We start from the raw sequence: 11,433 nt of genomic DNA, 5'->3' as shown, positions 1-11,433 counted from the left end.
GAGAAAACTGAATGCTAATTTATTCCGCTATCTGGGCGCTACCCGTTCGTGACATTGATTTATCCTTTCGACCTCCTCGGTAACAATAAAATATCCTATTTCACTAAAAGCTCTCCTTTTCTTGCACCCTCTTCTTCATTTTTTGTCTCTCCCGCTTATAAAACCTGTGTATTTTGTTTGTCGATGAAAAGCAAATCAAATAGGAATACAATATATTATGTGTGTGTACTGTGTATATATAATATAATATATATATGTGTGTAATGTGTATATATATATAAATTTAAATTTTTTTTTCTATCGAAGTACAAAACTCAATCTTATGGTATACAATTACTTGAACAAAAGCTAACTTTCAAAGATCAGATTTTCAAAATATTATTTTCATATTTTCTGTTTAAAGGAACTATAATTTCTCATTCTCTTCATGATGTCAAAAAAAAAAAACAAAACAAAAACAAAGATATTGATAGATATTGAATAGTTTAATTATTTTTAGGCGGAATATTGTGGATTTCGTTCCTGAAACTTAGTCATAAATTCGACTAGAATTGCCACTTCATCTAAAGTCATAGCATTATACATGGCTGCTCGAATTCCTCCCACCAATCTATGAACAAACAAAAATTAATGTGTAGTTTTTAATCACACATAAAATAATATAAAACACAAATACAATAATGTCTGAATACCTGTGTCCTTTAAGCTGCAAAAATCCTAAGTCTTGTGCTTCTTTAAGGAACTGCTTGTCAGCTTCAGCTCCCGCTTTTAGACAAAATGGCACGGTTATACGACTTCTGGAGTCCTTAGCCACTGGACATGAATAAAAGCCTTGAGAATTTTCTATGGTTTTGTATAAAAGTTCGCTTTTTGCTTTTGAATTAGCTTCCATAGCAACAAGACCTCCTTGATTTTTCACCCATTGTAATACAAGCGAAAAAATATAAACTCTATTTAAATAATAAAACTGTAAAAATAACTTTCATACAAACATGGTAAAAATTAACAACTTACATTAATGTTGGAGGTGTATTAAGCAAAGAATTTTCTTGAGTGAACAATGTATAGTCGAATACCTGTGGACAAAGCGGACTTGGTTTTCCTAAAAGGTCCTCGCGTATAATGATTGCAGTTATACCGGCGGGACCAAGGTTCTTCTGCGCACAAGCTATCACCACACCAAACTTTAAATGAAATGACAAAATTAATAGGATTACATGTCTTAAACCAAAAATGTGATACATCATCATTGAAAAAATAAGACTGTCGTATTCTATTACACATATTGAAGTTATTTACCTTAGTCACGTCAAATACCTTCGTCATAATGTTGGATGACATGTCACACACCAATGGTACACCATTTGTCTCGGGAATGAAAGGAAATTCAACTCCTTTGGAAGTTGAAAATAAAATTATTTTAGAAAATTATTATACGTCTGTACAGTGTACATATTTCATTAAACTAATTACACATTTATTTCAATTTTGCGACAGTATTAATAACGCTCAATGTAAATAAATAACTTAAAAATAATTACTTATTATTAATCTACTGTAATAAATCTACAATAGTCAATAACCAAAAGAAAAAAAAAAATTAAAGAACAGCAATATTTTAGAAGCCAATTTTGTCAAAGACTAGTTTTGCGTAAAAATTCCTATTTTAATTTTTATTATTATTTTAATTTTTTTTTTTTTTTTTTTTTTATGTAGATTGTTTGTTAAGTAATGTTGGCACTTAAAACACTATAAAGATCAAATTTTTTATCAGTAACTTCCCATAAAAGTTGAAAATTAAAGTATTAACTTCTTATCATGTACATAGACAAAAAAAAACACACAAATCATTGTAAAACCAACATTCAACGTTTCACTCAAAAACTAGAATTTAATTTAAATATATATGAGTAGTAAATAATAAATATTTACCGTTCACTGTCTCGTTATCGCAATAATACACATATGCAGCTTCCGGATCTAGATTCCATGTAGATTGATCGGGAATTCCATTAAATTTTTCAGGTTTTGGAAACACATGATTTACTTTTAAGTATTTAGAAGCTTCTTTAGCGGCTTTAGTAGACCAAACGCCTGTTGAAGAAAATATTACAAATTGTAAATATAATATATTTATATAAAATTAAAAATTAAATCAATAACCTGTCAAAATGTAATCAGCTTTATCACCCCTGTGTAATAAGTTCAACGCTACTGAAGCAAAAGCACCGGTTCCTCCTCCTTGCATCAATAATATTTTATAGTTTTCCGGGATGTCACTATAATACAAATGTTATATTACGTTAAATTGAAAATTTGAAAATCTTAAGATAATAAAAATCCAGTATAAAGTATAAATAATTAATAATAAATTAAGATCATTTTGGCAATATTTAAAAAAAAAAAAATTAAAAATGATAATTAAATCTCTAACATTTAGTTTTTTAATAGAATTATAATAAATTTGTGGGAAAACAAAAATGCCCGTGTAATTTAATCTTCTTTAGCAATTATTCGACTATATTTTTAAAACTTATTAATGATTTAAAAAAATAAATTTCTAAAAACTATAATTTTTAAGTAGGTATACGATAATTCTGAATTCATATTATCTATATTAATGAGACTAAAACTTACGAATAATCTCTATTAAGCCGATAGATATACATTTTTAAATAACAAGATAACAATTCTTAAGCCAGCACTATGAATTTTAAACATATTAAACATCTAATAAGTTATGTATTATCTATATGTAGTATGTACCTAATTGTATATAGCATATTACTAAGTATCACAAATTGTTTTAACTATGTAATTAGTATGTATTTATCATGCATTTTTAATTCAACACTGATTTATATATTAGTAGGTAGTATTACTAACTCTAGTCTATGTTATTACTCATCACTTTTTTTTGTCTATATTTACCTAGCATTATTTAACATTATACAATAACCTATAGTTATGAAAAACTATATTACTAATTTAATTCATAAAATGCTTTCTTAGCCTCATACAGAATCTTTTTTTTAACTGTCACTGTTTTTTAAATAATTAGTTAACAAGCAATTTTTACTAAAAGTTGTTTATTGTAAATTAAACGTTTTATGAAATATTAAGAAAATAAGATGTAATAAAATGTTTAAATGTTAATATTACCCCCAAACTACTGAATAAAATTTTCATAATTTAATTATAATTGTATTTCGTTATTGTAAATAATTAAAAGGAATTTCAAGTTTTTACACATAGCATTGTACCTACTTTTAAAAAATTATAATAAAAAAAAAAACAAAAATGTATATACACAAAACACATACATCCCTACAATTATTATATAGAAAAATTAATATATTCTATGTACGATGTGATCTTTATATTATTTTGATTCAAATGTTATTTATGTCATGTTAATTTTTAATTATAATTTATTATACATTAATTTATTTTTTCACAGTGGCGTTGTGAAGATATTATTTTGGAGCAATTCCTCCTTCAAAATTGTTGGGTGTGAGTGATTCTCTATGCTCCAAAATACCTAAGTATATCACAGATTCACAGAAATATACTATATATGTATACAAATAGGTACGTGTCTTATTTTTGCAAGCAATACCTTATAGAAATAACTTGCAGCATAAAACTTTGTTAATTATATTTAAATAAACTAATCAATTAGGTAAATATACGATTATACGAATATCTCTATTCTCTACAAATATGTGCATTTTTTTGTTAATAAAAAATTATTTGTTGAGGTGAATTAAATGCCATTAAGATGGTAAAGGCGGTGAGTACCTATTGTATACATTTTTCTCTTTTCCAAAAATTAATTCAACACGCCACTATTTCTTCGAGACAATAACTTATGCTTACTTAAGTACTAAGTTGATACGCGTACCTAAATAATCAGAGTAGGTAACTATTAGTTTGGTTTTACAGCTACGCGTATTACACAAATGACTGTGAAACAGGGCTTATTTACGTTATGTATTCTAATGAACAAAAACAAATAATTGATCCCGCTATCAAAACCAGCATTCATAACATTCCTATGCTATCATAAACCAATAATGTATAATAAGAATAATTAATACATCGTGTTTAAACTTACAGTAATTCTCTATACAACTGAATAGCTCGGTTGTTGATGGATGTGTACTCGGATGATCGGTGACTAAGTTCCATAACACTGATGCCGCAACCGCAATCCAAAAGTTCATTTTTGACCTGTTCCAGAACCTAAATAAGGAAATAAAAATGCATCTATTAAACCTCTCGCTTCCTTACCGAAAAATGGAATGCATAATTCACAAGAAATAATATAATATATTATAGTTGCTTAATTACAAAACAAAATAGCTGGTCAAGTTAACCAATTTTTTAACTCATAAAATTAAGTAAATATAGAAAACTTTAGTTAAGTTTAAAGTCAAAAGTTACTTTAAATTTATTTTAACTAAAAGTTACATGTTATTAGACAACAAAAAGGAACTTAAATACTTAGCTTAATTAAAAATCAGTTAATTATATTTTTTTAGAAAGAAACAATAACAGAAAGGAAGAGCCCATTCAAATGATGAAAGTGATAGAACACTCCTAACAGGAGTTATTAGTATTATAGTAAGTAGTTTAATTTTTTAAGGAAACCGAGATCTTTCTGTTATCCGTTTAATTGTTGAACTAGGTTGTTAGGTAATAATGTTTTTAAATTAATGGGTTTTGGTGAGATAATAATTTTCTATGAAAATTTACATAAAATTAAATTTTTATTATCATTAAAATCAAGAAATGTACTCAGCAATCCGATTATTTACAATTTAGTATTTACAGTAGGTAATACCTACAGTAAGTTCATAATTCTATTTTACCAGCATGACGTAGGTACATATTTAGCAAGTTATTGACTTTCCCATGCATATATACTTTTACCGATATTTTACGTTAGTTCACAGAATATTTAATTTTTTAGGATAATTATTTTTTTTTGCCAATAACTGATAAACTGAAAACTTATAAAATTTATTACCTAACCAATTTATTTACCGTAAAACTGTAAATCAGACCACTAAATAACATTAAATAACGTATTTGAGAAAAGTTAAATTTACGTTTACGAAAACGTAGGTACCTACATGCTACAATAAAATTAAGCTTCCATAATCAATTATAAATGATGTTTCCGTTTTTTTTTCTTCTATAATCAATAATTTTTACTTATAAAACAAAATATATTTTAAATCTACGGAGTTCTAAATTATTTTAGAAAAAAATGACTTAATTTCTTAACGTAATTATAAAATCAATTAACTGGTTAATAACTGAATGTCTGCATATTATGGAAAATAATTAAGTTAGTTGAGTTAGAAATAAAATTGAAAAATAACTAACTCATTATGTAATTTAGTGGAATGTAACTTAACTTTTTAACTTATTTATTCCACAGCTTTACAAAACAGTAATTTTTTCACTAGGTGTTTTTGGAAAAATTATGTTTTTATGTCATCATAATATTTTTTTAAATTTTTTTTATTACTTATTATTAAAGAAAATACATTTTATTAATTATAGTTACAATTATAATAAAAAATATTATAAGCCCTTACATTTTCATTGAGTTAAGTTGCACAGGGGTATCTACAAGTAAATTGATAGACATAATATAAAAAGTCAAAAATCAGAAATTCTATAGTTAAAAAGTAGTAAAATAATTTTTCTTTCGAAAATGTTATATTGTAATAACTTCCAACTCAAACCATAAATTAATCAATAAATTTACTTTTACAAACACGTAAAATTGTAGAGAAAATTACTGTTTCGTGATAAGAGAATCGCCCCTTATACATGCGTTTCCTATGTTTGGTATAACAATAATCTACCTGTTTAGGGATCTTGGCCGGTCCTGCTCCGAAGTTGATCACTTGTTTCAATGAAGACTGCGCCATATTATGTCCTATAATTAAGTAGACAATTGTAAATGTACAGATCGATGAACAGGCACTTTTAATAAGGAGTAGTAGTGGGTTAGTTCGTTTCAGGTGTTACCTGCTATATAATTCGTACAAAAATGAGAAGACTAAAAGAACAGATTTGTAGACACGGACGAACAACAGTCTTAGTTGATACCACGAAATACAACGTCGACGAGCGCGTGGCCGTAGTGACACCGACTGAATGAACGAACCGACCGAACTAACCTAACCGGTTGAAAAATATGATTGTCCAGTGTGTGTGTATGTGTGTGTGGTGTGTGTGTGTGTGAATGTGTGTGATCTGCTAAATCGTTACATTATACATCGTATAATATTATTGTAGACGCGTTTCCCCGGAGGAGGAGGATAAATAAATCGATTCTTTTTTATGTAGGTACTGTTGTCCCACTACTACCACTACCACAACGTAAGTACACTACATACACGATGATAATCATTCGAAGTTTTTTAACGATTATTTGCCTCGGGGATTAATCGCATTGCACGGTCGATGGCAAATAATTCATACACAGATATACATATAATAATTAGTTATAAATAAAATAGTTATTATGTGTATCTGTGAGTTTATACGACGAGTAGAGAGATAACATGCATATTGTAGTCTTAGATCTACTACAGCAAGTCTCTGTATACGCGCGCCAATACATTTCACAATATATAACATGTATGAATTAGTATTGTTATCATTATTAATTATAGTAATAGTCGTAGTATTTAAGTATTGTAGTAATTCGATTGAGAATTAAAATATGGTGATATGACTGATATAAGAATAAACCATCGTGAAATGACGAAACCAATTAAACAAAAATGATAATTATTATATTAAAATATTTAATGTCATACAAAAATTGTAATTGATTCGTGGAAAAAAAACCATTAAACACGTTATAATCTCAGTCGGATCATATAATTGAGATAATAAGACTACTATGGCTCTATAAATTGTGATTGGTTGTTTATGTAATTATATTATTATCTATTAAAATAATGCTTAAGAAATAATTATAACATAATTCATATTATACTTCCTTCGCGCGCTGTAAAACGTTGAAAAAACTTAATGAAATATGTGTACCTATATAATAGACAGTAGCAATAAGTGACTATTCCAAACCCCGACAAAAAGTTTGTTATTAAAATAGTTGGACAAATAGTCCATAACATGAAATATAAGTTTTTTAACTAATAATATTAATATTTTAACTTTAATATTTCTTTAAATAAACTAATAAAATAAAAATTACAATATATGTATAACATCATTACATAGTGTATCTAATTTAAACACTGTATTATTTTACTTATACAAAATACTTTATTGATGTTTAAGTGGAAGTAATTCAATAAACGTTATGAATTTAAAGTTTAAACTTCCGAATAACAAGCTAATATATTGTTAGATAAATTTATCTTAGTTAAATATGAAAATTATTAAAATAAAATAGGTATGATACAAAAGTCGATGACAATAATATGTTCAGGGTGAATAATTTTTTTAGATTTAATAAAATTAAAATTAAAATTATTACTCGGACCAAATAAGAGGTGTAAATTGTGAATCTTCAGATAAATATAGTTATCAAGTAGGTATATGCAATATATAATCAACAGAATTTGTCATATCTCTAAATTAAACTCCGCTTTTGATTTTCTTAGTGTAATGTTTCAATAACCGTTCGTTACTTTGTATTTTACGAAATTAACTTTGGTGTAAGTGAAATCGACAACCAATTATTCAATAATCAGGAAAAACATTTTTGGCTGATACATGAGCTGATTTTTTAAAATCAAAATAGTAAAATTTAACTTTTAAATTTTAACCAAGATGTTCTAGACATAATTTCTTACTCTTAATTTGTAATTCAATATGTTGAAGTTTATAGATTTTGAAAAGCGTAAATCAGTGTACATTTTCAAACTCCACCCAAATATATTAAGCTTAAAAAAATAAATTCTGTACACAATACCTTCAAATTCTATCATAAGTTTTGATTTATGAATAGTTTATAATAACAACTTAAATAAAGTTTCATATATTATAATAATATTATATTTAAATTGTATGATGATTATAGAACTTTTATAGATTATTGTCACTGCTAATGAGAAAAAAAACATTATAATATAAATTTAATATAACTAATATTATACTGGCGATAAGTGATATCTATTTATTTTTACTTTTAAGGTAATCTCTGCACATAAATAGATAATACATAAATACAGGATGGCGCTGATGAGTATATATAGCCAGCTAACTTATATGGTACCGACTTAAGTGCGCTATTTCGTGAATCGTTTGAACCGTCTAAATTATTAGCTGTTTTATGTTTCATCAATAGGTAAACTCCAAGTGAAGTTTTACTTTATGTATATTATTTACATATAGATTCAAGCGATTCAGCGTACCTTCGTAATTAAATCTAATTCATGATTTGTACTAAATGTTACCTTAGAATCGGTTCCGTAGTTTGTATAATGGAATAAGCGTATCTAAGTTTAGATCACTCAAATCACTTATTCCAACTGTATTCGGTTTCACTCAAAAAATATAGTTACATTATATATTATGTGTCTATGTGGCTATATGTCTTTCATCACAAACGTATTTATTTTTGATAGCTATCCGCAAGAACACTACAAAAATAATCATTTAAGCTATTGCGATAGATAAATATTATTAGTAAAATTAATAAATGTTTCTATAATTTTTTCTTTATAATATTTAAATATATCGTTAAAAGTTTTGAATTCCATGAAATTGAAATAATCTATCATTATTTATTATTATGTCTGTATAAAATATATTAGTACCTATGGTAATGAGTAATGACTAATGTACTGAATAGATATTCCAAAAATAATTTTTCTGAAACTTCTTGATAAGGATTTACAGCCACCCTATCCATACAATAAAACACCTCACTACTAATATATCACAATATTATATGCATAATATATGAATATTATATTATGTATTTGATATTTGTATATTAAACACATAAATATGTAATAAAATATTTTAAGTTTATTATTTAAAGAATATCGACAATAATCAATAAATAATCTTAACTATTATTATTAACTCCAATAATAATTAAATTAATTCATTATATAAAATAAATTGAATTCTCAATTATGAATGATTATTTACAATTGTATAATAATTTTTTTATCATAAACAATAAGCTATGCATATCTACTTAATATTTATAATAAAAAAAATTGTAGTTAAAAATTATCATAAAATATCAAGTACCTACCTATAGTAAATACTAAATATGAACAACTGTCGTTCTATCTATACTCCTGCAATTTAAAATGACCATTAAGTCCTTAGTAAAGTAAGATAAAGTCTTAAGTTAAATTTTTAAAATCAGAGCTTGGAGTAATTTTCTGAAATCTGATAGTTCTCGTGAGCTATTCGATCCAGACTATAATAGGTATATACTATACAGTATATACTTCATATTATAGTGATAACTTTCTTTCCGAGAATAAAATATAAATATAAATGGATTTTATACTATGAAGTATTCTTTTATTGTCCCCGAATACGATATAATATACGATATACCCAGGTAATAAAAGAAAATCTTTGAATCATTGAAAATTTTTCAATTTTTAATGTATATAAACGTCTTATATTGTAAAATGTTTTGGTTATCCCTTTCCATAAATAGAATTAAATATTAATTATATTTCTTGTATACCTATATTATTTTTCCATACATGCTTCTATAGTTACATTCTATGATATAATATTGTACTCTATGATGCCTTATGAATGAATACATTTTGAATTTTTAACAAAAACACATATATTGTGTAAAAATTTCTTATGCATTTTATTAAAATGATAGGATTGTATATCAAGCTAGGTATGTGATATGACCCTAATAATTATTTTATAACTTTACTTATGAGATTTTGCTATTTTGGAAGTGAAGGAAAATCGTGTTTTAATTTTGAAGATTTTTTTTCGTAAACAAATATATAATGTTTTACGTAAATGAGTGTAATTTAGTATACATTTATTACTCGTACTATTTGTCAAAATAACGGGTTTAGACATGTAAAAGAATACATTAATATGTTATCGTTTTTTATTTAAAAAAAAAAATGATAACATAGGTCATTCTAATTATTGTCAATGTACATTGTACAGTGAAAAGTTAACATGTTTAAGACGCAGATAACCTTATTTACTTAATATATAGATTTATTTTATGTTGATAGTAAATTAGCTTAATGAAAACCTTTATCAGTACGTAGTACTTATGTATATACATATATTATTTTTCTATAAACAACAATGATTTTTAATGCTTCGATTAAAAATTGAAAAACCCCAACCTTTATTATTTTAATAAATTTTAAAATTTTAATTAATCATTTGAGAAAAATGACTTAAAAAAACAACGAAGATAAAAATCTATAAATTATAATAGACTAATGGTCCAATATAAAATATTTCATCTGGCCCTAAATGAATAATGAATAAACAGCAATGTGCTGAAAATATCTACTATTTCAGTATATTGAGTGTATGTTTGAATATAATTTAGGCAAACATATATAATAAGTAAATAGGTAGGTAACACTGATTGATTGAAAATTGAAATAATAGTTTCAAATATAATTTTTTAGAGTAAAAGTATGAAATGATAAGTATTTCTTAACACAGAGTAAGCATAAATTTAATAATATAATTATACATGAATACAGTGTATGATACTGATACATCACAACTATACGTGACGTCTCTAATGATTTTTCAAGAATTATTTCCTTTAATAATAACGTGTTGAGTACTGTTGACATAATAGCATCTGTCATCTGTCTTATATGTTAACATCGTAGTCGATATCATTAACAAAACTGACGTATGTAAAAGATAAGTAATAATCTCCCAAAGGGTTAGTGTAGACAAATGGTCGTGCATGGCTCAGTTGTCGGTGAATATGACAAACTGCCAAAAAGATGTTGTTCGGATTACGTGAAAACTTCCAATAGATCGAGTTCTGCAGACGAATACCTTTACTCTTGTGAAGGATTTTCAATCCTAAATGTTTCAAAAAATGTATAAACGGTAGGAGTTTGTAAAAATCGCATTTTATTTGTAGCAAATTTTTATTACAAGTATTTTTTTCTTCTACGACATTTGTGATATGAACAGTATTATTTAGTTAACAGAGGAATGGGTGGAATTAAATTTTTAAAGTATTTATAAATAAGATACAGTTCTATAACACTAGTTAGTTACATTCAAGTATTGGAAAAAAAATTATTTACACTTGATGAAACTTGTATTTTCTTTTCATTAAAGTTGCTATTGCGAATATGATGATACCTATATGATAATATGATGATACCTACCTATCTTAAGGGTAAAAAAAATGTATTAATATTTGTTTATTTTATTATTATT

The 11,433-nt window shown here is 25.7% G+C and overlaps 1 protein-coding gene across 2 annotated transcripts; it reads right to left on the bottom strand.

Moving 5' to 3' along the window:
• Nucleotides 1-464: 464 nt before the first annotated feature.
• Nucleotides 465-8,477, bottom strand: LOC114131431 (probable phosphoserine aminotransferase). 2 transcript variants are annotated; one of them, XM_050203956.1, is made up of 9 exons: nucleotides 8,454-8,477; nucleotides 5,883-5,956; nucleotides 4,118-4,245; nucleotides 2,164-2,279; nucleotides 1,933-2,094; nucleotides 1,300-1,394; nucleotides 1,015-1,184; nucleotides 693-950; nucleotides 465-610 (listed from the first exon to the last, which is right to left on the bottom strand). In XM_050203956.1, the coding sequence occupies exons 2-9, from the start codon at nucleotides 5,946-5,948 to the stop codon at nucleotides 496-498; spliced, it is 1,110 nt and encodes a 369-aa protein (XP_050059913.1). In that variant the 5' UTR covers nucleotides 5,949-5,956; nucleotides 8,454-8,477; the 3' UTR covers nucleotides 465-495. The 2 variants fall into 2 exon arrangements, with proteins under 2 accessions (XP_050059913.1, XP_027852441.1); XM_027996640.2 differs by lacking the exon at nucleotides 8,454-8,477 and adding an exon at nucleotides 6,049-6,318.
• Nucleotides 8,478-11,433: the final 2,956 nt, after the last annotated feature.

This window comes from Aphis gossypii, chromosome 3 (assembly GCF_020184175.1).
Source record: "Aphis gossypii isolate Hap1 chromosome 3, ASM2018417v2, whole genome shotgun sequence".
Taxonomy (NCBI): Eukaryota; Metazoa; Arthropoda; class Insecta; order Hemiptera; family Aphididae; genus Aphis; species Aphis gossypii.
The sequence above is the reverse complement of the archived record's forward strand: the minus strand, read 5'-3'. Positions and strand labels throughout refer to the sequence as shown.

What these genes read in the sequence shown, in the direction of transcription:
- LOC114131431 (XM_050203956.1), bottom strand. Translation starts at nt 5,948, where the DNA reads ATGGCGCAGTCTTCATTGAAACAAGTGATCAACTTCGGAGCAGGACCG. An exon ending in CAGTTGTATAGAGAATTACT is followed by an intron (nt 2,280 to 4,117) that starts GTAAGTTTAAAC and finishes TTTGTATTATAG; the next exon opens with TGACATCCCGGAAAACTATA. An exon ending in AATACACCTCCAACATTAAT is followed by an intron (nt 951 to 1,014) that starts GTAAGTTGTTAA and finishes TTATTTAAATAG; the next exon opens with AGTTTATATTTTTTCGCTTG.